This window comes from Lepidochelys kempii, chromosome 1 (assembly GCF_965140265.1).
Source record: "Lepidochelys kempii isolate rLepKem1 chromosome 1, rLepKem1.hap2, whole genome shotgun sequence".
Taxonomy (NCBI): domain Eukaryota; kingdom Metazoa; phylum Chordata; order Testudines; family Cheloniidae; genus Lepidochelys; species Lepidochelys kempii.
This window is the reverse complement of record NC_133256.1, coordinates 350,401,882-350,429,000: the sequence shown is the minus strand read 5'-3', so window position 1 is coordinate 350,429,000 and position 27,119 is coordinate 350,401,882. Positions and strand designations below refer to the sequence as shown.

The following is a 27,119-nucleotide window of genomic DNA, read 5'->3' as shown; positions in this document are numbered from 1 at the left end:
AAACATTAAAAACAGTCCCAATTCGTCACACCCACCCAGCCCCAGGCCACAGCACCCGGTGCACTGCCCAGCCCTGGCTAAGAGAGACAAGCAGCCCTCAAACATCACTGTGACACCCTGTGGTCCCTGGGTCTCCATCCAGGGACACATCCAGCCAAAAGCCCTGCTTGACTCCAGAGCCAGCCTGTGATCCTAGAGCCAGGCCAGCAGAGAGAGCCTGGGGCAGCCTACTACCCGGCTGCTCCAACAGCAGGCTCACCCGGGCACAGCACTGAGCCAAGACCCTAAAGAGTGAGACACCTGAGAGATGGCACCAAAATCTCCTCCCCCGCCCCATCCCAGGATAGAGGCTGAAATCAGCTACCACTAGGGGGAGCCACATGCTGCAAGTTTGCAGCGTCCAGCATTTCGAAATCAAGGAAATGGGCACAGAGAGACGATGGAGCGGGTGTGTGTGGGGATGGAAGGAGGGGTGGTGCGGGTTTATGGGATGGATGGAGGGACGTGTGTCTATGGGGAGGGATGCTGGGTGTGTATTGGATGGCTGGTGGGTGTGGATGGGGGTGGAGGGAGGGACGCTGGGTGTCTATGGGGAGGGATGGAGGGACGCTGGGATGGGTGGATGCTGGCTGTGGATGGAGGAGGTTGGAGGTATGGTCCGTGGGGATGCAGGGACTATGAGGATGGAGGGAGAGACGCTGGGTGTCTATGGGGAGGGATGGAGGGACACTGGGTGCATATGGGATGGTGGGTGTGTACGGGCTGGGAGGAACGATGGGGCAGGATGGAGGGACGCTGGGATGGGTGGATGCTGGCTGTGGATGGAGGAGGTTGGAGGGATGGTCCGTGGGGATGGAGGGAGGGAGGACGGACGGCAGGGCTCACTACAAGGAAGGCAGGGAGGGTGCTGTGAAGTCATTTCCCCTCCCCCCACCTACCGAAGTGGGAAACAGCATTTCTGCTGCCCTTCCTTCCCGGGCTCCGGCCCAGCCTCCCTGCGCAGCCTGCCCAGGCACCCAGGGTGGAGGCAGCTCGCTGCGACCTGCCCTTCGCACCAGGGAGCCATGTCTGGGCCTGCCAGGGGTCAGCCCGCACGCCGCCAGCCACCGGCAACGCAAGCTCTCCCCTCCCAGCCAGCGCAGCCCCCTGTCCCTTTGCAGGTCGTGCCAGGCACACTCCATCCCCTGGGGCCGCCGAGCGCACCCCCAAGTGTCCCAGGCTCAGGGAGAAAATCCATCCAAGGGCTGACAGGGCACGATGGGACAGCTGGCCGGGGAGGGGGGCGATGGGGCTGGGGAGAATCGGGGAGGAGGGCAGATAAATGGCCTCTGAGTCCCAGAGAGCGGTGCCAGGAATTCTCTGCAATCTGGAGCCAGGACCTAGGTCTGCAGGTGGAAGGGCCTGTGGCCGCCCCTGGGAGGGGCGGGGAGGCAGGTGTACGAGCCCCTCATCCCGTGCCCATGAGCTCCACAAACTCACCCGGGGCCAGGATGCCCTGCTGGGAGCTGGCTCTGTCCCAGTGCCAAGGCCCCGGAGCTGCTGGGACTTTCTGCCATCAGGGTCGGGGTGGGGACTTTGGTTCCCCTTCCAACCCAATGATGCTTCAGGGCAACGAGTTTGCTGGGTCTCAGCTCAGCAGGTGTCACATCCACTGGCCCCCAAGAGAGGCCGAGGAAGGGGTCCCTCAGGCTGAGGCCAGTTCTTTCCCCCCTCTGACCCCGGCAGGTGGATGAACCCTGGGCTGGCCTGGGATCCCCCCATTCCAACTGGCCACCGTGCGCTGGGTCAGGACTCTACGTCTGGGGCTGGGATTTGCCTGGGCTGGTGCCGAGAGGCCAAGGGGGGCACTAGCAACAGCCTGTGGGGGCAGCTGCTTCCAGGGTGCAAAGGGCTATGGGTGCTCTGCTCACTCCTACAGCTGCACACCCCTGGCTGGGGCCGTGCTGCCCTCTACCGGGCACAGCAGCCATTGCCTTCAGCGACCAGGGGAGCACTCTTCCTCCGTCCAGACTGGGCAGCTCCGCTTTCTGCTGCTGGCAGGTCTGGGCAGCGGGTCTCTGCTCCCAGGGTCTCTGAGCCTTGTCCCCAGCGGGGAGGTAGAGATCAGGGGCTCGGCCAACACCACCCCCTGCGCAGCCCCAGCCCCTCCACGAGGGTCCCCAGCCCGGGAGCTGTGCGTGTCCTGGGCCACATCACGGGGGCAGGCAGAGCCTGTGTCCCTGGCAGATCTGGCCCTCCCGGCCCGCTGGGAACCCTAGGACAAAAACTGCCTCTGGAAAACAGAACCCCCCAAAGGAGCCCACTGCCCCCTCGCAAGGACAGAAGACAAAGCCAACGTTCCGGCTCTTGCCAGCTATGGGTTTGGGGCTGACAAGCTGGAAAAAGAAGCCAAGGGACAAGACGGGCCATTGGATCAGGAGCCACTTTGTCCCCAGGGCGATAGGGGAGACGCTGAAAGGAGAGGTCCTGTCCTCCCACCCTGGAACCGGGCACCGCCATGGAGTGGTGCTTCCGCGGGGTCCCGGAGAGAACGTGCTCTAGCTTGGGGGGCAGCAGCAGCTTCCCCATCCAGGGCAGCCCGAGCCAGGCGCTCAGCCGGGGGCTGGGGGCGGGAGATCAGGCTGGAGTGAGGGTCTCATATCGGGCCTGCACGCTAGGCGCTTTGAGGTGTGGGGGCCTCACTTCAGGCACCAGGGGCCTGGTTTCCAGCTGACATCCCTGGGAACGTGTGTGTTCTTGGCCTGTCAAAATCAGGCTCTGGGGGTCTCCTGGTCGGCCCTCAAACTGGAGTCACTCCAAATTAGAGGCCGCATTGTATAAATCCCAGCTCAGCCAGCACCTTGGCAAAGGGGGTGGGGAGGGCAGCACCCGGCAGAGCCCCAGTCCTGCAAACACCTGGGCACGACGGCCCTCTCTCCCCAGCCAGGGGGCTGTTCACATCCCCTGGGGGTCTTCTCCCAGCCCTGCCCCTTTCCGCTCCACCCACTGCTGCTGCATGGCACCAGCCCCCTCGCCCCCTCCCGCGCCCCCGGCCCCATGCCCAGGGGTCCCCAGCCCCCTCACACCCCGTGCCCTGGGGTCCCCAGCCCCCTCACCCCCCCGTGCCCAGGGGTCCCCAACCCCAGCCCCCCTCCCGCGCCCCCGGCCCCGTGCCCAGGGGTCCCCAGCCCCCTCACCCACCCGTGCCCTGGGGTCCCCAGCCCCCCTCCTGCGCCCCCCTGGCCCCGTGCCCAGGGGTCCCCAGCCCCCTCACCCACCCGTGCCCCCGGCCCCGTGCCCAGGGGTCCCCAGCCCCCCCCTGCACCCCCCTGGCCCCGTGCCCAGGGGTCCCCAGCCCCCTCACCCCCCCGTGCCCTGGGGTCCCCAGCCCCCCCCTGCGCCCCCCTGACCCCGTGCCCAGGGGTCCCCAGCCCCCTCACCCACCCGTGCCCAGGGGTCCCCAGCCCCAGCCCCCCTCCCGCACCCCTGGCCCTGTGCCCAGGGGTCCCCAGCCCCCTCACCCCCCCGTGCCCTGGGGTCCCCAGCCCCCCCCCTGCACCCCACTGGCCCCGTGCCCAGGGGTCCCCAGCCACCTCACCCCCCCGTGCCCTGGGGTCCCCAGCCCCCCCCTCGTTCCCCCCTGGCCCCGTGTCCAGGGGTCCCCAGCCCCCTCACCCACCCGTGCCCAGGGGTCCCCAGCCCCAGCCCCCCTCCCGCACCCCTGGCCCCGTGCCCAGGGGTCCCCAGCCCCCTCACCCCCCCCCCCGTGCCCAGGGATCCCCAGCCCCCCTCCTGCGCCCCCCTGGCCCCGTGTCCAGGGGTCCCCAGCCCCAGCCCCCCTCCCACGCCCCCGGCCCCGTGCCCAGGGGCCCCCAGCCCCCCTCCTGCGCCCCCCTGGCCCTGTGTCCAGGGGTCCCCAGTCCCAGCCCCCCTCCTGCGCCCCCTGGCCCTGTGCCCAGTGGCCACCAGCCCCCTCACCCCCCCATGCCCAGGGGTCCCCAGCCCCAGCCCCCCTTCCATGCCCCCGGCCCCGTGTCCAGAGGTCCCCAGCCCCCTCACACACTCCCTGTGCCCAGGGGTCCCCAGCCCCAGCCCCCCTCCTGCGCCCCCCCGGCCCCATGTCCAGGGGTCCCCAGCCCCTCCTGCACGCCCAGGGGTCCCCTAGATGGGCTTTAAAGCCACGAGATCGTTACCATTAATTAATGGGGGGCTGGGGGGAGTATTTTGGGTCCATCCCGATTTGGGGCCCTTTCAGGGAAGCCCCCCCCCCGTTATGGGTGATCAGGGTCAAAGTTCACCAGTAAATTCACACACCGAAAGGCAGGGCTGCCCCGCCCCCGCCCCCTCCCCGGCCCCGCCCCCCGGCCCGGAACCCCGCGGCGGCCCCGCGTTCCCGGCCGGAGCCGTTTCGCGGCCGGACCCGGCCAAGATGGCGGCGCCCAGCGGGCGGCGCGTGCGGGGCGGGCGCTGAGCGGCGCGGAGCCCGGGCCATGGCCGGCCTGACCCTGCTGGTGCGCGGCCTGCCCGCCTCGGCCCGCGGCCCCGGCCTGGAGCAGCTCTTCGGCCAGCTCGGCCCGCTCAAGCGCTGCTTCGTCGTGACCCACAAAGGTGGGGCGGGGGGGGGGGCAGGAGCGGTGGGGCAGGCGCGGGGGGGGAGCCTGGAGGGGGGGGAGCAGGATCCATGGGGGGGCTGGAGGGGGGGTGGGGAGCAGGAACCATGGGGGGGCTGGAGGGGGGATGGGGAGCTGGATTTATGGGGGGGGCTGGAGGGGGGGGGAGTAGGAGCCATGGAGTGGGGCCTGGAGGAGCGGGGGGGGGAGCAGGAGCCATGGAGTGGGGCCTGGAGGAGCGGGGGGGGGGGAGCAGGAGCCATGGGGGGGGCCTGGAGGAGCGGGGGGGGGGGAGCAGGAGCCATGGGGGGGTCCTGGAGGAGCGGGGGGGAGCAGGATCCATGGGAGGGCTGGAGGGGGGGTGGGGAGCAGGATCCATGGGGAGGCTGGAGGGGGGGAGCAGGAGCCATGGAGGGGGGCCTGGAGGAGCGGGGGGGGGAGCAGGAGCCATGGAGTGGGGCCTGGAGGAGCGGGGGGGGAGCAGGAGCCGTGGGGGGGGTCCTGGAGGAGCGGGGGGGAGCAGGAGCCATGGGGGGGTCCTGGAGGAGCGGGGGGGGGAGCAGGAGCCATGGGGGGGTCCTGGAGGAGCGGGGGGGGGAGCAGGAGCCATGGGGGGGTCCTGGAGGAGCGGGGGGGGGAGCAGGAGCCATGGAGGGGTCCTGGAGGAGCGGGGGGGGGGAGCAGGAGCCATGGGGGGGTCCTGGAGGAGCGGGGGGGGAGCAGGAGCCATGGGGGGGTCCTGGAGGAGCGGGGGGGAGCAGGAGCCGTGGGGGGGGGTCCTGGAGGAGCGGGGGGGGAGCAGGAGCCGTGGGGGGGGTCCTGGAGGAGCGGGGGGGGGAGCAGGAGCCGTGGGGGGGGTCCTGGAGGAGCGGGGGGGGAGCAGGAGCCGTGGGGGGGGTCCTGGAGGAGCGGGGGGGGAGCAGGAGCCGTGGGGGGGGTCCTGGAGGAGCGGGGGGGGAGCAGGAGCCATGGGGGGGTCCTGGAGGAGCGGGGGGGGAGCAGGAGCCGTGGGGGGGGGTCCTGGAGGAGCGGGGGGGGAGCAGGAGCCGTGGGGGGGGTCCTGGAGGAGCGGGGGGGGGAGCAGGAGCCGTGGGGGGGGTCCTGGAGGAGCGGGGGGGGAGCAGGAGCCGTGGGGGGGGTCCTGGAGGAGCGGGGGGGGGAGCAGGAGCCATGGAGGGGTCCTGGAGGAGCGGGGGGGGGGGAGCAGGAGCCATGGAGGGGTCCTGGAGGAGCGGGGGGGGGGAGCAGGAGCCATGGGGGGGTCCTGGAGGAGCGGGGGGGGAGCAGGAGCCATGGGGGGGTCCTGGAGGAGCGGGGGGGGAGCAGGAGCCGTGGGGGGGGTCCTGGAGGAGCGGGGGGGGGAGCAGGAGCCGTGGGGGGGGTCCTGGAGGAGCGGGGGGGGAGCAGGAGCCGTGGGGGGGGTCCTGGAGGAGCGGGGGGGGAGCAGAAGCCATGGGGGGGTCCTGGAGGAGCAGAGGGGGGAGCAGGAGCCATGGAGCGGGGGGGGGTGAGTCTGGGGGGGGGCAGGAGCCACGGCAGGGAGGAGTCTGGAGGGGAGGGAGGAGCAGGAGCAGGGAGGAAGGGGGCGGGGGAGTCTGGATGGGGGGGAATCATGGGGAGGGGGGCCTGGAGGAGTGGGGGGGCACAGAAGCCATGGTCTGAGGGCTGGGGGGAAGTAGGAGCCATGTGTCCCCTGGGGGTGGGATGGGTGAGGGAACAGGCTGAGCTCGGGGCAGGGAGAGCTGGGGTCCCCAGGGAGCAAGGCAGGGGACCGGGTCTTGGGGCCCCCAGTTGTGGCAGGGAAAGAGCCCAGTTCCCCTGATGGGGAAGCGGGAAACCTGGCCGGGGGGGGGGGGGCGGGCGGGCGGGCGGAGGAGGCCTGGAGTTGCGGGGGTGCAGGGGGCTGCACCTGGAAGACCTCAGGGGAGTTGGGGAGAAGGCAAGTCTCTGGATCTCCTCACCTGGAGTCTCCGGAGTTGTTTCGGGTAGGGAGGGGAGCGGAGCGGATCCTTGGCCCTGGGAAGACCCTGTCCCAGCCCCCACACCCCATGCCTTCCCTCTTGTTCCTCTGTGGCCGCTAGGCAGCATGCCCTGGCCAGCCCTAAGGGTCGGGCCTGGGGGGTTCAGGAAGAAGCTTGGACACGTCCTAGCAGCAAAGGGCTTTCAGCAGCTTTCCTGCTAAGGGGTCTCCCCTCTGCGAAGCCTGGTGCCCTAGAACACCCAGAGCCCCCCGCCCGCCCCCAGGGGCCCTTGGCAGAGCCTGGTCGGGTGCCGGTCACGCTGCTCTTCTCTTGCAGGCAGTGAGACCTGCCGTGGGTTTGGCTACGTCACATTCTCCCTGCTGGAGGATGCCCAGCGAGCCCTCAGAGAGGTCACCACCTTCGAAGGCCATGAGATCAAGGTGGATGTTGCGAAGAAGAAGCTGAGAGAGAAGAAGAAGCAGCGGCCAGGTGAGTTGGGAACAGCCTGGCTCTGTCGTTGTGATGGCAGCGCGGACCCTGGCGTTGCAAAGCAAACTGCTGTCTGGGAGCTTGGCACCTGTTGGCGTGGGTGCTGGCTCCACGGTGCTGGAGACAGACTCTTCTCTCTGCCCACGGTGTGGGGGCGTTGCTGGCGGTGTCTGTGCGAGCCCCCCACACTATGTGTCTCAGCTCTGCCCTGGCGGGGGACGGAGCTCAGCCCCCACACTGGGCCAGTTAGTCCCCCTTGTGCTGGTGGCCTTTGTGACGTGGGCACCTGTCTGCCGAGAGCTCCTCCCCAGCTCCCACGGCGTGCAGGCCAGCCAAGGGTGGCCTGAGTGTCCTAGTGCAGCTGGGGAAGAAACCCCTCATCCCATGGTTGTTGTGTCATTCGTTGTGATCTCTGACCGGTTCGTGGCTGGGTTGTCCAGGGCCCCTAGGCTGTGGGGAAGAGTGGGGTGGATGTTGGTCAGGGCACAGGGTTCTCCCCCTGCTATGTCCAGAGACTGCCCTGGGTTCTGTAACTCGTGTCTGCAGATACACGTGGTTGAAGGGAGCTGTGTGAGAACGCAGCCCCGTAGCAGGCAGGCCCTGCACTACCGTGCTCACTTGCGGTGCTCTCTGTTCATTAGACGCCTCGGAGATCCCTCCAGAAGAGCAGAAGCCGAAAAAGCCGAAAGGGGCCCCCAAGAAAGCCAGGCTGATCATCCGCAACCTGAGCTTTAAGGTAGGAGCAGTGAGCAGGGTCACTGGCTCTACAGCATGCCAGGGGACTCTGCGAGGCGAGATTGCAGCCCAGGGCTTGGGCTGGGGCTCGGACATGCGGCATCTCTAACGCTGTCTGTCTTTGGCACATAGCTACAGCAGAGCAGTGAAATGAGGCAGGAGGTAGCACGTGCTGGGAGTTGCTTCTGGAGGTTCTGGGGTTTAGAACCTGGCACAGTCGCTGCCTTTCTACTGGCGTGGGGTGGAACTGGCTTCAGAGCCCAGCCGAGCCGAGCCGTTCATGGATAATCCTTGTCACGGAGTCCTCGGGCGATGCCCTGGAACTGCTCCCTACGAAGCCAGGCAGGACTCTGGGGAAGTCTCCTCTCTGGGAGCAGCCTGTCTGCAGGCTTCCAGCGTGGCTGGATCTTGGGGTGTCTCCATGGGGAGCCTCACCTCTATGTGGCCCATCAGCCACCTGTGTGACCAGGGCATGGCCCCCGGGCAGCGTGTCACGGCGCAGCACAGCTCTGGGAGCCAGGGCTGCTTTATGGCCCTGTAGGCACGTCCCGTTGGCAGCTCCTGGGGGGCTGCACCCTTGACTCCAGACCGTGTTGTTTGCAGAGCTGCTGGGGGCTCGCTTGCTGTGCTTCCCCCCCCTCCCGGTGCTCCTTCTTACTCTTTCCTCCAAGATGGTTTCCGCTCATCACGTCTCCCCTTAAACTCTTTGATGGAGGCCGGGCTTGGTTCCCACGGTGATGGCCGGTCCTGACTCCGCCCGTGGGCCGGGTGTCACGGAGTCCCTGGGCATGGCTCTGGAACTGCTCCCCATGAAGCCAGGCAGGACTCGGGTGAAGTTTCCTCTCTGTGAGCAGCCTGTCTGCAGGACACACAGCTCACACAGCTTCCACCTTCCTGGGTCTGACCTCGGAGCATTCAGCATCCTCTGCCCCTCTGTGCGCTTCCCACAGCGAGTCCACCCAGGCAGGGTCCTGGGGAAGCCAGAGGGTATCACAAAATGCGGAAGAGATAGCCAGCCCTCTGTGGAGATAGAGGCGGTTAGGGACTATTTAGAAAAGCTGGACGTGCACAAGTCCATGGGGCCGGACGAGTTGCATCCGAGAGTGCTGAAGGAATTGGCGGCTGTGATTGCAGAGCCATTGGCCATTATCTTTGAAAACTCGTGGCGAACCGGGGAAGTCCCGGATGACTGGAAAAAGGCTAATGTAGTGCCAATCTTTAAAAAAGGGAAGAAGGAAGATCCTGGGAACTACAGGCCAGTCAGCCTCACCTCAGTCCCTGGAAAATCATGGAGCAGGTCCTCAAAGAATCAATCCTGAAGCACTTGCATGAGAGGAAAGTGATCAGGACAGCCAGCATGGATTCACCAAGGGAAGGTCATGCCTGACTAATCTAATCGCCTTTTATGATGAGATTACTGGTTCTGTGGATGAAGGGAAAGCAGTGGATGTATTGTTTCTTGACTTTAGCAAAGCTTTTGACATGGTCTCCCATAGTATTCTTGTCACCAAGTTAAGGAAGTATGGGCTGGATGAATGCACTATAAGGTGGGTAGAAAGCTGGCTAGATTGTCGGGCTCAACGGGTAGTGATCAATGGCTCCATGTCTAGTTGGCAGCCGGTATCAAGTGGAGTGCCCCAAGGGTCGGTCCTGGGGCCGGTTTTATTCAATATCTTCATAAATGATCTGGAGGATGGTGTGGATTGCACTCTCAGCAAATTTGCAGATGATACTAAACTGGGAGGAGTGGTAGATACGCTGGAGGGGAGGGATAGGATACAGAAGGACCTAGACCAATTGGAAGATTGGGCCAAAAGGAATCTGATGAGGTTCAATAAGGATAAGTGCAGGGTCCTGCACTTAGGACGGAAGAACCCAATGCACAGCTACAGACTAGGGACCGAATGGCTAGGCAGCAGTTCTGCAGAAAAGGACCTAGGGGTGACAGTGGACGAGAAGCTGGATATGAGTCAGCAGTGTGCCCTTGTTGCCAAGAAGGCCAATGGCATTTTGGGATGTATAAGTAGGGGCATAGCGAGCAGATCGAGGGACATGATCGTTCCCCTCTATTCGACATTGGTGAGGCCTCATCTGGAGTACTGTGTCCAGTTTTGGGCCCCACACTTCAAGAAGGATGTGGATAAATTGGAGAGAGTCCAGCGAAGGGCAACAAAAATGATTCGGGGACTGGAACACATGAGTTATGAGGAGAGGCTGAGGGAGCTGGGATTGTTTAGCCTGCAGAAGAGAAGAATGAGGGGGGATTTGATAGCTGCTTTCAACTACCTGAAAGGGGGTTCCAAAGAGGATGGCTCTAGACTGTTCTCAATGGTAGCAGATGACAGAACGAGGAGTAATGGTCTCAAGTTGCAGTGGGGGAGGTTTAGGTTGGATATTAGGAAAAACTTTTTCACTAAGAGGGTGGTGAAACACTGGAATGCGTTACCTAGGGAGGTGGTAGAATCTCCTTCCTTAGAGGTTTTTAAGGTCAGGCTTGACAAAGCCCTGGCTGGGATTATTTAACTGGGAATTGGTCCTGCTTTGAGCAGGGGGTTGGACTAGATGACCTTCTGGGGTCCCTTCCAACCCTGATATTCTATGATTCTGCCCCCCAGTTCCGCAGTCAGACGTGACTCTCAGCTAGCCAGGAGGTTTATTAGATGACAGGAACACGGTCTAACACAGAGCTTGTAGGTACAGAGAATAGGACCCCTCAGCCTGGTCCATTTTGGGGGGCAGTGAGCCAGACAACCACGTCTGCACTTCACTCCACATCTCCAGCCAGCCCCAAATTGACTCACCCTCCACCCCCTCCTCCTCTGGGCTTTGTCCCTGGCCAGGAGGGCACCTCATTTCTTTGTACTCCAACCCTTTAGCTCTCACCTTGCAGGGGGAAGGGCCCAGGCCATCAGTTGCCAGGAGACAGAGTGTCGGCCATTTATGTACACTGGCCCTTTGCTCTGCGACAATTACACCCCCTTATCCCACCCCCTAGAGACTTAAGAAATGCCTAGGGGAAACTGAGGCACCCCTACAGTATTCAGAGGAAACATTAAGAACAGTCTCACTTTGTCACACCCCCAGTGGGCACTAAGGGCACTGTCCCTTCCTAGCGGGCTGCCCACAGTGCTGCTTGGCCCTCATAGCGCATCACCCCATGGAGTGAGGCTCAAAGTTGGCAGAGCAGAGCACTACACTGGCCTCTGTTGATGGTGAGCTCAGAAGTTTTATTTACCTGGCAGGAGGAGGCTTTTAACCCTCCTCGCTCAGCCCTGCTGCCCGTGTTTGGGGTGAAGCCTCCAGCTGCGTTGCTCCTGCCCCCTCATCGGTCTGACCCCTCTTTGTTCTCCCCAGTGCTCAGATGATGACCTGAAGGCTGTGTTCTCTCCCTTTGGAGCTGTGCTGGAGGTTAACATTCCCAGGAAAGCAGGTAGGGCTTAGCCGGCTGCCAGAGACAAGGGAGCCTATGTGCTCCACGTGGGGAAAGTCAGAGCCATCGGCCAAGCTGCCTTTGCTGGGGGCCACTGGGGGCTCAGGTCGCTCGTTTGGGTGCCAAACGTCAGAGCCGGCATGTGATCATCCCTGCCATTGGTATCTTAGACGCCAGGCCTGTTGGTAAAGCCCTTTCCAAGTGAGACCCCCATGTTACAGATGGGGAGCGCCTCGCTCTAGGGCACTGCAAGGTAGCAGGAAGAGAGCCCAGCTCTCGGGTTCCTAGTGCAGCAGCCTGGCTGCTTGACCGCGCTGCCTTCTTGTTAGCTCCTGTGTCATCCGCGGCTTGGTGAGGGCTGTTCCCCGGGGCTTGTGTCTGTGTCCCAAGCAGCAGTTTCCACCACAGGATCCTTGCACATGCTAAACAAGAAGCAGGAATAGGGGGGGAGGGGGGCTGGGGCATGCCAGGTTGGGGGCTGCTAGGCAGGACTGTCTGTGCCCTCCCAGCACCCCTGGGGTTTAGTCCTGGAGTAGACCGAGCTTCTGGGGCACCCCCTGAGCGTGTCCTGGAGGGGATAGCTGAGCCCTGGGTTCCCCGCCCTCCTGGGCCTGGTGCACTCTGAGCCTTAGAATCATAGAATATCAGGGTTGGAAGGGACCTCAGGAGGTCATCTAGTCCAACTCCCTGCTCAAAGCAGGACCAATCCCCTTGATCTCTTGCAGATGGGAAGATGCGGGGCTTTGCCTTCGTTCAGTTCAAGAACATCCTGCAAGCGGGGAAGGCCCTGAAAGGGATGAACATGAAGGAGATCAAAGGTGAGCACCCCCTTGTCCCCGGCCTGCCCCGCTGTGCAAGACCTGGGCACCGGGCACCTCCAGAGATCACCTGCGGCATTGGGGTTCCGGGAAAGGCGCCCGCGGTTTGTCCCATTGCAGTCTTGCGCTGGCCTCCCGGGGTTCATCAGAGCCCAGCTGTCATCAGCCCTGAAGGAAAGCTGAGGCAGCGGCTCTGTGGAACTGCCAAACCGCTCCCCTGCCCTGGAGCTGCAGCTCGGTTCAGTGGGCACGTCCTGTGCTTGGCTCCGGCGGGCGAGTACCGAAGGCTCCTGGCACCATCCTCTGGGCTCAGCTCTAGCTGCCCCCCAGCGTAACCCTCTCGCTGGGTTAGCCCGTCTCAGCGTCGCTCACCCAGCGAGCTGGGGCCTGGCTCTCCTGGCAGCTCTCCTTGTCTCCCGCAGGGCGCACGGTGGCCGTGGACTGGGCGGTGGCCAAGGATAAGTACCGAGCTACGCAGGCAGGACCTCCCTCTGGTGAGTGACCTGCGGCTGTCTGGCTGGGTGGGAGCGCTGGGATGGGCCGCTCTCAGGGCGGCTGCTTTTCACAGGCACGTGGAACTCCCTGCTGCATGACATGGCTCTGGGGTGCTGGCTGGTTGGTTACTGTCATGGACTCTCAGGCCCCGGGCTCTCTCATCTCCATACAGTCCCTGGGAGGAACCCCCTTCAGTGTGACAGCCTTCCGTGAAGGTTGCACTCTCTCCAGGGTTAGGCCCTTTGGGACCGTACCTCTGAGTCTTCACCACGCCTGTCTCACCGTGGGCCCCCTCAGGGAGTCCACTCGCTCTGGACCCCCGGGGCCTCCACACTCAGAGGGAGCAGTGCACCTGATCACCTCTGAAACACCCCTGAGGCTCCTGAGCCCAAAGCTGGGGCACTGAGCTGTCCTGCCTGGCTGACCCCACTGCCTTGGGCTCCCCTACCCCATCTCTTCACCAGTACCACACCACGTGTGAGCCGAATGACGCTGGCCTGGCATTCTGGACAGAACCCAGGGCTTGCAGGCTGTTCTGGTCTGTGGCTCAGGAAGAGGGTGCCCAGTGGTTAGAGCGCTGGCCTGGGGCTCAGGCGAGCTGGGGTCTATTCCAGGCTCTGCCACAACTGCCGGGTGACCCTTCCTCAGTTTCCCATCGGTACCACAGGGCAGTTACCCTTCCCTGCTGCCTGTGTGCGTGGGAGGGTGTGTTGTGTCCCTGAGTGCGTGTGCAGCTGTGTGACACGGGGAAGGAAGCGTCTCGTTCCTGGCTGGATTTCTCTCCCCTGCCACGCGTGGCTCTTCCTCTGCATTTGTTAGCCGCAGCAGCTCTGTGACCATCCTGAGGGAAGTGAGTGTAACGAAACCCGGAGTGGGGGGGCTGCCCCTCCCGCGTGGCACTGGCTCATCTCCCTTGGCCATTCTCACCTCAGGGGGCAGGGAGGAGAAGCCCAGCCAAGCCCAACAGCAGGACTCGGGCTCCGAGAATGCCAGTGAGGAGGAGGACGAAGAGGAAGGTGAAGTGCTGGGATCGGAGGAGCCGTCCAGCTCGTGGGTGCCGGGACGGTGAGCGAGTGACAGACCTGTTCCTGGGCTGCAGAGGGTGCGGCTGGCTGGATCTTGGGGTGTCTCCATGGGGAGCCTCACCTCTATGTGGCCCATCAGCCACCTGTGTGACCAGGGCATGGCCCCCGGCAGCGTGTCACGGCACAGCACAGCTCTGGGAGCCAGGGCTGCTTTATGGCCCTGTAGGCACGTCTCGTTGGCAGCTCCTGGGAGGCTGCACCCTTGACTCCAGACCATGTTGTTTGCAGAGCTGCTGGGGGCTCGCTTGCTGTGGTTGCCCCTCTTCCCCCCCCCCCCCCCCCGTGCGCCTTCTAACTCTTTCCTCCGAGATGGTTTCCGCTCATCACGTCTCCCCTTAAACTCTTTGATGAAGGCACTTGGACTCTGTGGGGCCAGGCGTGGTTCCCACGGCGATGGCCGGGCTTTCCCTTTGGTGTTGTCATCTCCCCTCCATTTTTGTCCCTCGCCCCTGTTCTTTGCTCGGGGGTTTGCCACGTCGTAGGATCCTGGATGCTGCGCTAGCAGCAGCTGGGCCTCTGGGACCCCAGGCCCCCCAGGTATGGGGCTGTTCATCAGCTGTGCTCCCCAGCCAGCATGTCCTGCTCTCCCAGCTCTGCTCCTTCCCGGCTGGGCTGGCGGCTCTCCCAGCTGCTCAGCCCCTGGCTCTCACTATTGCAGGCTCGGGAAGGGCACAGCAGCTGCCCCTGCAGACAGCAGCGAGGAGGAGGAGGCTGGTGAGGCTGCAGAGGAGGGGAGCGAGGCGGAGAGGGAAGAGCCCGAGGGCTCAGACAAGAGCACCATGGGCTCAGAGGAGGACGATAAAGGTTTGTTCTGTTACTACGTTGGGGCGCTTTGCTCGGAACCAGCCCGGCTGCCAGTGAGGACAAAGGAGCTGGGGTCCCCTGGGGGCTGCCCCCCCGCTGGGAGTGGGCTGCACACCAGCTCGGGCCCTGTGTGCATGCCCCATGGCTTGACCCCATGCACCAGGAATCGCCCCAGTTGTGCAAGGAGCCCGGACCTTTTGTGCAGTGAGTCATAGCAGTGACGGGAACACGCACGTGGAGGCAGTGGGATGTGGGGTCCCAGCCAGCTTGGACTTGGGGGGGGGGGAGGGGTGTCACTGTTAGGGGGCTTATTCCTTCACCCACTTACTTCCCTGGTCCTTCTTGCATGAACAGAGAGCAACAATACCCGAAGTCCAAAGGTGCAAACAATTCGATGTTTATTGGGGTGAACTTCCAGCAAGCATGATTCCAGTTTCCTTCCTTAGTATCCTCCTTCCCAGCTCTGACACCACAGAGCCTTACACCTGTGTCCCTGTTCCCATTCCTGCCCTTAGCCAAACATGATTCCAATTTCCTTACCCCCATTGCCTGTTCCCATCTCCCCCTTTAGCAAAACATGATTCCAATTTCCTTACCCACATTCTCTGTTCCCATTTTCCCCACACACACCCACCCACCCACTCACTCACTTCCTGATTGACTGCAGGCTATATAGTAAAACTTGAGTTCTGTTTTGCTATACCTTAACCAATCGTTTTCCTGAAATTTAACTAACCAATCGTAACATATTGTAACATGATTATGTAACCAATTATATTCTACCACCTTAATTAGTTTACACCCAGCAAAATTAATTATACAGCAGACAGGAACAATCACAGAACCAGACAGAGATTATACAGACAAACACTAGCAAAGTGGGAACTATAATGACAAGACAATACAGAAGTGAGGATTTCACATCCCAGCTATGGATAAGTGAGTTCTTGCCAGACAGGATGCTATCAAACTAAGTTTCCTTTTACATTTTCTAGGCACTTCCCTTTCTCTGGAGGTGACAGGCACTATCAGGACAGGATTGTATTCCTAACTGCCCAATAGCACCTGATTTCAGTGTGACTAGTTTGGAATGTGAGGATTTGACTGTTCTCTTCCTAGCTTATGGCTGCCTCTGCTGCTTAGCCAAAGGCCTTAGCCTAAGCACAGGGCCTCAATCTGTCACAGTAAGAGAAGGCCTTTACACCGGCAGACAGTGATTTTGATTCTTTCTTTTGTACCTCTATCACTAGCCAAGTGATAAGAATACACCTAAATTCTTAGAGTATAGGCCTTTACAGACAGGCCTGAATATCTATATCCTAACACTCACGTGGGTCACGGAGCAGCTGCTGCATGGGAGCCACCATCCCTTGAGCAGCCTGGCCAGCGTTGAACTGGGCACCTGGAGGGCGACCCTGGGCAGGCAGGGCTCTGGACTGGCCTCCATGAGGTGTCCTGGGGGTACACGGGGCTGGGAGGTGCCTCGCTTCCCCCTGACCTTAGTGTGCAGGAGCCTCGTCTGTGCCTGCCGCAGGTCAGCTCCGAGTGTCACGGAGTCCCTGGGCGATGCTCTGGAACTCCATGAAGCCAGTCAGGACTCTGGGGAAGTCTCCTCTCTGTGAGCAGCCTGTCTGCAGGACACAAAGCTCACACAGCTTTCACCTTCCTGGGTCTGACCTCGGAGCATTCAGCGTCCTCTGCCCCTCCATGCACTTCCCCCAGCGAGTCCACTCAGGCGGGGGTACTGGGGAAGCCAGAGGGTCCTGCCCCCCAACTCCGCAGTCAGACATGACTCTCAGCCAGCCAGTAAAACAGAAAGTTTATTAGACAACAGGAACATGGTCTAAAACAGAGCTTGTAGGGGCAGAGAACAGGACCCCTCAGCTGGGTCCATTTTGGGGGGCAGTGAGCCAGACAACCACGTCTGCACTTCACTCTGTCTCCAGCCAGCCCCAAACTGAAACCCCCTCCAGCCCCTCCTCCTCTGGGCTTTGTCCCTTTCCCAGGCCAGGAGGTCACCGGATTCCTTTGTTCTCCAACTCTTTAGCTCTCACCTTGCAGGGGGGAAGGGCCAGGCCATCAGTTGCCAGGAAACAGGGTGTCGGCCATTCTCTGTGTCCAGATCCCTGCACACACCTGCCCTCCAGGGCTCTGCAAGGATCATACACCCTTACCCCACCACCTAGATACTTAAGAACTGCCTAGGGGAAACTGAGGCACCCCCACAATATTCAGAGAAAACATTAAGAACAGTCCCGCTTGGTCACACCCCGCTAGGCTCGCTGTCCCTCTGCAGCTTAGCCAAAGGCAGCCCCAATTCCCTGCAGTGCCCAGCCCCTGGTCTGGCCACTCGCAGCATTCCCAGATCTGCTGCTCCCCAGGAACCAGGACAGCCCAGCGTTCGGCGACCCTCATGGCGCTTCGCTAGGATGATAGCGGAAACAGCCCAGAGGAGAGGGGCAAGCGGCAGCAGGCGGGAATATTGGGAACCAGCGGTCACGTGTCAGATCAAATTATCCCAGGGGTTCTAGAGCCGGGACACTTGTGTGTCGCACAGAGCAGAACTCCCCCCGAAGCCCGTCCAGTGCCTTTCTCGACACAGGCCTCGTGTGCCGCCCTTTGGGGACTTACTGTGCCTGTATCTGGCCATGGGGTCCCTGTAAAACTGTGGGTCCCCTGTGCCCTCTGCTGGTGGCATCCAGGGGTCCCTGGGTCACAGACTGGGGCTCTGGGTTCTGTTCCTGGTTCTGCTGCTGGCTCCCTGGGTGACCCAGGGGATAGTGCTTTGCCCTTGCCGTGGTTAATATCTCCTTCCCCTTTAACACCTCTGTCGTCCCCCACCCCCGACAGGCTGTGCCCAGGGGCCCCGTCTAGCCCAGGGGGGGTGAAAGGGCTGGGTCAGCCATGCCCAGTGCTTCCTGTCCCAGACTGCAGCGCTGGCTGAGATGCTGCGTTAGTGAGTGGGAAGGTTTCGCCGGGACCCTCCTGCGCTGTCACACCCCAGCAACTAGCAGGGGGGGTGGAGAGCCCAGCCCGTCCCCTGCCCAGTCTGGGGCCTGGGTGCTGAGCTCCTCAGGGGCGATCGTGTGCCCCGGGCGGTGACTGCGTGGCTGGTGGGGTTGCAGTAGGGGTGGGAAGAAGCAGCTGCCCCGGGTGTCCCCTGCCCTGTGCCCAGGACTCTGCCTGGCTTTGTTCTAGATGCCGACGTGGCCAGAAAGAGGAAGAAGGGCCCGAAGCGGCCGTCCGACGTCGCCGAGGGGAGGACTGTCTTTGTCAGGTGGGTTAGTGACCGTCAGTGACCCTGCTACCCTGCCTGGGCCCCATCCCTGACACGAGTGCTCTGACTGCCGGAGCCCTGGGCAGGGGGTGCACAGGCCTCTGAGAGGCAGGGAAAGCTGTCTGCTGCTGGGAAGTGTGAGGATACCAGAGTGGAGAGATGGGGAGGGCACTGGCTAGCTTTGGTGGTGTGCTCTTTCCCAGAGAATAGTGGGGTGCTTGGCCCGGAGCTCGTGGCGGGATGACCTTGCCACAGTTCCCCCTGCTCTTGAGCTGGTACCATGAGTCCTACCCGCCTCCCCAGAGCACTCTGCTTTACCTCGGGCTGGCTGATGGGAGTTGCCCTGCAGACTTCCTGCTCCATAGTGTGTAGACGGCTCCCGCACTCCGCTCCCTGCCTGTGGAGAGGAAGCAGCCGGGATTGTGGCCTTGACGCCGTCTCTCATTTCCCCCATGGTAGCTGTTCTCTCCAGCCCCGATTGCGTTTCTTTGGCCCTGTGGCAGGAGTGTGGAGTGAGCCGTGCTCTGCCCATCAGACTTGGGCTCTGCAGCCGTCCTCCCTGCGCTAGGGCTGGGCACGTTAACCCTGCCACCCTGCCTGGGCTCCCTCCCTGCCGTGGGACCCTCCCTGCCATGGGACACTCCTCTCGGCCCACTGTGCCCCTCTCTGAGCCGAGGGACCCCTCCAACACATCCCATGTGCTGCGGGACCCTCCCCTCCCCCTGCTGTGCCACAGGACCCTCCCCTCCCCCCCCCCGCACCCTGCTGTTGGAAACAGTCAGTGGCTCCTCTCTCCTTCTTAGGGGGTGTCTGTGGGGTGGGGGGTGCTTACACCCCCTGCCTGGAGAGCCCCTGGCAGAGGGCAGGGCTGGGCCTGGGCGTGCAGTGCAGTTGGCTGCCACCATCTCCTCTGAGGCTACTGGGGGCCACGTGGGCGGCCGGGTCAGTGGTGGGCGTTGGGTCCTGCTGGGGGAGCTGCAGGCAGAGGCAAGGCCTCACGGCGTGGTGCACCTGGCAGGAACCTGGCCTTCGACACGGAGGAGGAGGAGCTGGGCGAGATGCTGGAGCGGTTTGGGGACCTCAAGTATGTCCGCATCGTCCTGCACCCGGACACGGAGCATTCCAGAGGTAACACCTGCCTCGGGCCAGGGGAGACCCCACCAGGGCCTCGGATCCCACCGCAATACTGAGTAGCCTGGAGTCAGCCCCAGGGAACAGCCACCCCACCCCCATGGTCGCTCCCGGGGCCCCAGCCAGGCGCGTAGCTGGGGTTAGCTGCTGCAGTGCCCCTGCCCGGGCTGCTGCTCGGCGTCATCCAGGCCTCAGGCCTCTACTGCAGCCACACCCCTGCTGGCCTCCCGTGTGCCCCAGGCGGGCAGGGAGCCAGCGGGAGGGACTGGGGAAGTGTGTACTGGGAGGCAGGGGCTGTGCAATGCAGGGAGTGGAGCAGGGGAGTGTGCATTGCCAGGGGGCGCGTGCTGGAAAGCGGGGGAGTGCGCAATGTTACCCGCACAAGATTCTGTTACTCACACGCTCAAGGGCACCCACCCGTACCCAGTTACTAAGGCTCCAGGCGAAAATCACCTAACTTTGCTCCTCCGTGGGCTCCAGGCTCCACTCCGTGGGCTCCGGGCAAACACCCTTTCCCTGTGCACTCTGGGCATAAGTGGTGCCTTTTTAATGTATAGGCACCTTTTAAAATTTTTGCTCACTCGACAGCGCTCCGGCCCCCCGGCGGCGGGGGCCTTTGTGCGCGCTCCGGCCCCCCAGCGGTGGGTACAAGCGGGTCTGCTGCCCCTGTTCTCTCCACCTAGCTACGCCACTGTCCCTGTGGACTCCAGGGCTGAATCTTTTGCGGGTTTAGAGGGTTTTTCACCAGTGAAAGAGCCTTACACAGGACTATCCTACGTAACCGCTATTTATTAACAATCACCAAAACCAGTCGGCGCACGCTACACATACAGTCCTCACCACTCCCAATAAGACAGATGAACTTTTCTTGATGGCCAGTCAGGATCAGGTCCAGCTGGGGGACTCCAGTTCCTGCACCGTGTGGTTGGCATGGTGTTGAGGTCTGGCAGCTCTGATCTTGGGACCATGTCCTGGAGTTGGTTCCAAAGAACTTCTTCTTGGACCCCAGTTTATATAGTGAAATTTGAGTCCTGCTTCACTGTCCCTTGACCAATCATTGTACTGAAATGTTACTAACCAATCCTGACGTAGTGTAACAAAAATTCTTTAACCAATCCGATCCCACCACCTTAATTAATTTACACCTAGCAAAATTAATTACTCAGCAGACAGAAACAATCAAAGAACCAGACAGAGACCATACAGATAAATGATAGGGAAATGGGGACCATAATGACAAAACAATAAAGAAATGAGGGTTTCACAACCACAACTATTGATAAGTGAGTTCTTGACAGGCAGACGCTATCCAGCTAAGTTTTCTTTTACCATCTTAAGATCTGTTTCTTTATCTGGGGATAGTGGGGGCCGTTAGGACGGGGTCTCCTTCTTACCAGCTGGATATTACATTGTTTTAATGTGTTTTAGATGGAATGTGCAGATGTGACTTCCTGCTTCTCAGCTAATGGCTGCTGTTCGGCTGCTCTTTTAATCTGGCTGCAGAGGGCAGCCTTAGGCTTTAGGCTTCACAATATGGCTACAGATAAAGGCCTGATCCTTACAGCAGTGCCGGCGGGTCTCTCCATGGAGGCGCTGGTGGGACAGGCTGTGCCTGGCACCGGTGCCTGGCGGCACCGGTTCCTGGCTGCCCTGGTCCGCGCACAGCCGGGATCTCACCCTCTCGTCTCTTTCCAGGCTGCGCCTTCGCCCAGTTCACCACCCAGGAAGCCACCCAGAAGTGTCTTGAGGCTGCTCAGGATGACAGTGAGGTGAGTGGGGCTCAGGGGAGTCATGAGACCATTGGCACTCCAGTGGGCCAACATCTGACATGGCTGGGATTGGGGAGAGCCCTGCCCCCACCCACCCCCCGTATCATCCGTAGGGGTGCACGTGGCTCTGAACGCCCCTTGGTGCATCCTCCATGGGGGGGAGGAGGAAGACAGACTTCTCTCCTCCTCCCTGGCAGCCTTGGGGCCTGGCTGCCCCATGCTACCGTGTGCCCAGCATCTCATTCACTGTCTGGCTCCCTCGCAGGGCGGGGGACTGCGGCTGGGCGGGCGCCAGCTGCACCTGGACCTGGCCGTGAGCCGCGATGAGGCCCAGAAGCTGCGAGCCCAGAAGGTGAAGAAGCCGACGGGCACCCGCAACCTGTACCTGGCTCGGGAAGGCTGTGAGTTACCCTGGCTCTGGGGTGATGGGCATTGCTGCCCGCTGGAGATGCCAGATAGGCCCCTTCTCCCCGCAGCTCCTCCTCTGCTGCCCGCCTCCCTGGGAAACCCTCTTTACTGCCTCCTAGTGCCAGGGCCCCGGGACCCCTCCGCATTCCTACTCCGCTGCTGCATCTCCCCCTCCCCAGCCTAGCACCCTGCATCCCAATTGTGAGCACTCCCAGCACCCCACGGGGGACGCCTGCCCCTGTACTCCATCCCCCCAGCGCCCTGGCTGGCCGGGGCCAGTTCGTGCAGTGCTGCAGCGAACTGGCTGTCCCACGGTCTGAAGCGACTCAAGTCCGGGAGAGCCGAGCTCAGGGCAGACTGTCCGAACCCAGGCCCGGTGCCCCAACTCTCAGCGTGTTCTGTGATTAGATTTCACTCCGCAGGAACAAGCCCTAGAACAGTCCAACCACGGGGTCCTAGACAGTCCCCCGGGGCCCTCCTGACGGTCTGCCCCTCCAGGGAGCTGGGCTAGGTGATAGCTGGTCCCTTCCGCCAATCATCACAGCAATATTCATCTTCCTCCCAGGCCCAAAGAGCCAGTCTCTTCCCCCAGGCCAAAGACGGCCCCTGTAACACACTGACTGGAGGATTAGTAGCTAGGGAAAGCGAGTGACGAGGTTGAAAACAGGGAACACACACGCCCCAGTGAGTTCCCCTCTCCGATTAAAAAGGTGCTAAGCAGCTCCCTGTGTCCTCTAGGGCTGACCCACGCCAAGCAGAGTGGGCATCTCATAGGGGTCGGAATCTTTGCTCCTCAGAAGCCAGAGAGCAGACAAGATCCAGTTTCTCCTTGTTGCCACCCAGCTCCTCGTTGGCAGGAGTCTGCATCCCTACCTCCGCTGCCTCTCTCTCCATGGCGCCCCCAGTGGGCCCCGTCAGCATGCGTAACTCCTCGCTGTGGGGCAGAGGTGGCGCTGGGCGCTGAGCGTGGGGCCCCGGTCAGTCCCTGGGGCGGCCCTAATGCCTCTCCCTCTCCTCGCAGTGATCCGCGCCGGCACCCAGGCCGCCGAGGGCATGAGCACGACTGACATGGCCAAGAGAGCACGGGTGAGTGGGCGGGGGCATCCTTGCCCGTGGGCTCGGGAACCTACGCTGGGCAGGCTGCCTGCTCCCAGGGGAGATAGAGCAGGCACAGACTTTGCTTGGGAAGAGCCACCTGGCAGCAGGATGGCACAGGGTGCCCCCAGGAGGAGAGCCACCTGAAATGCTGGCTGGCAGCAAGAGGGCACAGGGCCCCCACAAGATTCATGGGGCTGGCACGCTGGGCTGGCATCAGGAGGGCTTGGGGCCCCCATAGCGTGCATGGGGCTAGGGCGCTGGGCTGGCGTCAGTAGGGCACAGGGTGCCCACAGGAGGAGAGCTGCCTGGCGTGCTGGCTGGTGGCAGGAGGGCATGGGGGCCCCCACGTTGTGCATGGGGCTGGGGCACTGGGCCAGCGGGGTCTCGCAGGCAGAACGCTGCAGTCTTGTGCGGGCGGCAGACCTGGCTGGGCCACGGCACGTGGCGGCTCTGTGGCATGGCTCACGCCATCGCCGCCTGTCCCTGGGGCCGTCCCGGATGGCACTCGGCCATGGGTGGGAGGGAGCCCAGGTCTCCCTTCCCCGGCCCATTGTGCCAGGGCCCTCTGTCCCCTGGCTGCAGCGCCTGGCAGGGGAGGGCCAGGCTCTGTGGCTGCACAGGGGGGCGCTGTGCTGGGCCCGGGCCGTAACCCCCTCCCGGCGCCTGCCCCCCCCAGTTTGAGGAGCTGAAACGCCAGAAGCTGAAGGACCAGAACATCTTCGTGTCGCTCACGCGGCTCTGCGTCCACAACCTGCCCAAGGCCCTGGACAACCAGCAGCTCCGGCAGCTTCTGCTGCATGCCGCCGGCGGGGGACCGGGCCTGCGCATCAAGGAGGTGAGTCCCCGCTGGGGGGGATGAGGATGGGGAGGTGGGTGGAGGCAGCCGGCTGGGCTGGCTCCTAAGCTGGGGAATTATGGCGGGGCGGGGATCTGGGAGGCTATCCGGGGTGGATGGGAGATCTGGCTGGGGGTGTACGGGGGGGGGCTGAGCCAGCTCCATGTAGTGGGGTGGGGCAGGGCAGGGGTCTGTCCACCCTGCCCTTATCGGCCCCTGCCAGGCGGGTCACTGGTGACACCAGGTGTTCGCTGGGGGAACTGCAGTTAGCTGCTAACTCAGCCCTCGTCCGTCCGCACTGGAGCGGGGCCCTGGTGGGGTTTACGCCGAGGGACTGATTGGTTTGGGGGCTGTGTGTGCCGGTCTGAGCCGCGTGGCACGTGCCTCATGGTGCCCACGCACAGACCCCTGTGTGATACTGGCGGGCGCCCCGGAGCAGAGGGGTGACCAGGCCAGGTGCACCCCGCTGCAACGGTGCTGGGGGAGCCGAAGGCCTGGGTGCAGAGCTGTCGCCGTGGCGCGTTGAGAGCGGGTCGGTGGCCGTGGAGGCGGCAACAAGGGAAATGAGCACGTGGCAGTTGGAGTCCGAACACGGGAAGTGACACCATTGCACGTCCCTTCCCATGTGGACGAGGTTCGGCGGAGCCCCCAGGGGCTCTCATGCTGCAGGGCTGCGGCTGGGCTGAGCGTTCCACGCAGTGACATACTCCGAACTCCAGCCTCCTGTTCGCCGAGGGGCTCCTGGGAGGCCTGCCGGAGTGGGGCTGTTCTGGGGTCCCAGTGCGAGGGGCTCCCCTGATCCGTTCAGCCCCCCAGGGTGACCAGGTCAGATCGGAGCTCCAAAGGGGAGCTGGCGGGCCCATACAGGGGGGCGTTAGCGGGGGGCCTGTGGGATGGGCTGTGTGCTGCGGGGGCTCCCAGCCGGTCCCGGATGCATCTCTCATGTCTCTGCAGTGCCGGGTGATGCGGAATCTGACGGCCCCGGCAGGGAAGGGCCTGGGCCAGTCTCTGGGCTACGCCTTCGTGGAGTTCGAGAAGCACGAACACGCGCTGGCCGCCCTGCGTCATGCCAACAACAACCCGCACCTCTTCGGGCCGCACAAGGTAGGTGCCGCGTGGGCTGGCTGCTTGGGCTGGATTCTCTGCACCCAGAGAGCAGTGCGGGCTGGGGGCCTCGCTGCCCAGAGAGCTGAGCAGGACTGGGGTGGAATGCGGCACGTGTGGGGTGGTGAGGTGCCCACACTGGGTGCCGGTTGGGGGATCCCGGCTGGAGGGGGACGCGCTCGCGGTGGGGTGGGGGTGGAACATGCTGGCTGTGGGGCGGTGAGGCGCCCGTGCTGGGTGTCTGGCAGGGGGCACTTCCTGCTCGGTACCTGTCCCTGTGCGATGACCGGGCTGACGCTAGCTCTGGGCCTGGGGCTCTCATCTGCCCGCTCTGCCCCATAGCGACCCATCGTGGAGTTCTCGCTGGAGGACCGCAGGAAGCTGAAGCTCAAGGAGCAGCGGGCCCAGCGCAGCCTGGTAGGTGTCATGTCTCCTCCCCCTCCCCCCCCCAGCTGGGATCCTGCACGTACCCTCCCCGGTTGGACTGGGGGCACTTTCCCTGCCCTACGGGGGCCCAGGCAGGGTCTATGCTGCCTTGGAAATGCAGCTGGCTGGAGGGCGCAGGGTGGGGGCTGGCATTACGGGGCCAGGTTGGGGGGAGGGCAGTGTGAGTGGAGGGGCAGGGCTGGTGTCACGGGGTCGGGGGAGGGCAGTGGTGGGGGGAGTGTGCTGAGGGGTGCGGGGTCAAGGCGGGCATCACAGGGTCAGGGTGTGGGGAGCAGCCCCCCCGGGGCACTGGCTCATCCGTCCTGGCATGACCGGTACCTGCTGCATTGTTGGCAGCTCGCACCCAGCCTGGCACTGGCAGCCAGCCGTTCACAGGGGTGGGGGGCCTTGGGGCTCCTGGCAGCTCGTCCTGGCAGTGCTGGGGCCAGGATCCCCTGACTGACCCGTGAGCGCCGGCAGGGGACACTGACCTTCTGTTTTGTGCAGCAAAAGTTGAGGCAGAAGCAAGCGGCAGAGGGGCAAGGACCTCCCCAAGGGACTGGGTCTACAGAGATGCTCCAGAAGCTGCCCCTGGGCCCCAAGAGGCAGAAGAAACCCAGGAAGCGGGGCCCCAAGGGGCCGGGAGACGTCCCAGGTCCCCAGGGGCAGAAGGCCCCGAGGGGCCCCAGGACGCAGGGTCCTAAGGGGCAGAAAGATGCCGCAGGTGCCCAGGGGCAGCAGAACCCCAGGAAGCGGGGCCCTGAGGGGCAGGGAGACGTCCCAGGTGCCCAGGGGCAGCAGAACCCCAGGAAGCGGGGCCCTGAGGGGCAGGGAGACGTCCCAGGTGCCCAGGGGCAGCAGAACCCCAGGAAGCGGGGCGCCGAGGGGCAGGGGCCTGGCACCCCCTGGGCTGGGTTCCAGACCAAGGCGGAGGTGGAGAAGGTGGAGCTGCCGGATGGGAAGAAGCGTAGGAAGGTTCTGACACTGCCGACTCACCGGGGGCCCAAGATCAGGTAGGGGCGGGGGTGGGTGGGGGGAAAGGTGCACGGGTCGGGGTGTGCGTGGGAGTTGGTGTCTGTCTCTCCCTGGTCTGGGAACAGCAGGCGCTGGGGGGGCCCAGCGCTCGCAGTGCGGCTCTGGTCCCTGCCCCGGCGTTCACACTCTCTGCTCTGACCCCAGGAAGCGTGACAGGGGCAAGCCAGCTGTGCCGAAGAAGCCGAAGGCCCAGGCCAGCCAGCGGCGGCAGGAGAAGCAGAGCGTGGCGCCCAGACAGGTGAGCGGGGTTCGGGCCGGGCAGACCCGGGGTGCACAGTCCTGTTCGTTTTGGGGGGGGCTGCGGCAGCAGGAGTGGGGGGGAAGTGTCTGGCTGGGCCGGGTGCCATGTGGGACTCATGGGGGCGGCGCCCAGAGCCCCCTCCCCACCGGCACCAGCACGTCCCGTCGCAGCGAGTGCTGAGAGACGCTGGTTGGCCCAGGTTGTGCCTTGGCCTGGCTGCGTCTCCCACTGCACATCACCCCCCAGCACACGCCCCCCTGCCCACCTCCCCCTCCTGCCGCCCCTTGTCCCAGCGCCCACGGTCCTCTGCCCGCCGGGCCGTTCCTTGGGCAGTGCGCGCCCCGTCCATCACCGAGGGACCCAACCTCCTTCCTCAAAACCTCGGGAGCCCCCTCCCCTTGCCCCGCCTGCTCTGCTCCAGCCCTCTGCCCCCCACATCCCCAACGCTCCTGGGGACCACTTCAGGATTCCTTCCTCCCCACCCCGCTAACCCTTCTGGGCCTGTCCCTGGGACTCCCCCCTCCCTCCCATGCACCCCTCCCCAAGGGTGGGGGCGCAGAAACTCTCCATGCAAGGGGCACCCATTGCCCCATGGGCACCTCCTCAGCTGGGCGCAGGAACTGACCCTCCCGCAGCTGGCGGGGGACGTGGCCCCGAGGTGACATCTGTGGCCCCTGGCGCTGCTCATCTGCCCCCGGTACGGGAGGCTGGCGCTCCCCTGCAGGCAGCGGGACTGAGCCAGGCCTCGCCCTCTCTGTCCCTCGCAGGCACCGGGGAAGAGGCAGAGGTCGGCGGGGAGCCAGGCGGAGGCCCGCTTCGACCAGCTGGTGGAGCAGTACAAGCGGAAGATCTTGGGCAGCACCCAGAGCGCCCCCGGGGCAAAGAGGAGCAAGTGGTTCGAGAGCTGAGCACCCAGGAGCCGCCGGGGGGGACTTGCCAGCACAGGGACTGTCACGTGACAGAGCAGTGCCAGCCGGTGCTCCACAAGGAGATCCACATGTGCCGGGCGGTGCCCGCACCCTGCACCCTCCCCCACCCAGCTCTGCCATCTGCAGCTGGGGAGGGCCCATCCTCTTCTGTTGGTTTCTCAGATTTTTATTAATTTAAATCTTTTTTTTTAACCTGGGAAGAACCAAGTCTCATCTTTGCTCATCCGGGGCACCGTGGTGTGGGGAGGGGAGCTGGCCCAGCCTCCCCGGTGGCAGGGACTCTAGCTAACCGGCTGTTTTTCTCCCCCGTGTGCGCCGGCAGTTGCCCTGGTTCTCCAGCTGGCCTTGGCCCTAGGGAGGGGTCTGTCGCAGGGACCAGTGACTGCACGGGGGGCTCGCACCTGGCCGCGGGATCCAGCAAATGCCCCTGCCCATGGGGAGCCAGTGGCTGCTGGCTTAA

At 63.6% G+C, this 27,119-nt stretch overlaps 1 protein-coding gene across 3 annotated transcripts; it reads left to right on the top strand.

Annotated features, from left to right (window-relative positions):
- Positions 1-4,374: 4,374 nt before the first annotated feature.
- Positions 4,375-26,851, top strand: RBM28 (RNA binding motif protein 28). 3 transcript variants are annotated; one of them, XM_073329022.1, is made up of 19 exons: positions 4,375-4,587; positions 6,887-7,039; positions 7,681-7,775; positions 11,129-11,204; positions 11,930-12,022; positions 12,445-12,516; positions 13,450-13,582; positions 14,261-14,406; positions 17,605-17,683; positions 18,702-18,811; positions 20,510-20,583; positions 20,849-20,984; positions 22,013-22,077; positions 22,766-22,924; positions 23,879-24,028; positions 24,371-24,445; positions 24,962-25,178; positions 25,634-25,727; positions 26,498-26,851. In XM_073329022.1, exons 1-19 carry the CDS (start codon positions 4,470-4,472, stop codon positions 26,835-26,837), a joined length of 2,385 nt encoding a protein of 794 aa, XP_073185123.1. In that variant the 5' UTR covers positions 4,375-4,469; the 3' UTR covers positions 26,838-26,851. The 3 variants fall into 3 exon arrangements, with proteins under 3 accessions (XP_073185123.1, XP_073185122.1, XP_073185124.1); XM_073329021.1 differs by having other exon boundaries at positions 24,962-25,467; positions 26,498-26,721; XM_073329023.1 differs by lacking the exons at positions 4,375-4,587; positions 6,887-7,039; positions 7,681-7,775 and adding an exon at positions 9,058-9,150 and having other exon boundaries at positions 24,962-25,467; positions 26,498-26,721.
- The last annotated feature ends 268 nt before the right edge of the window (positions 26,852-27,119 follow it).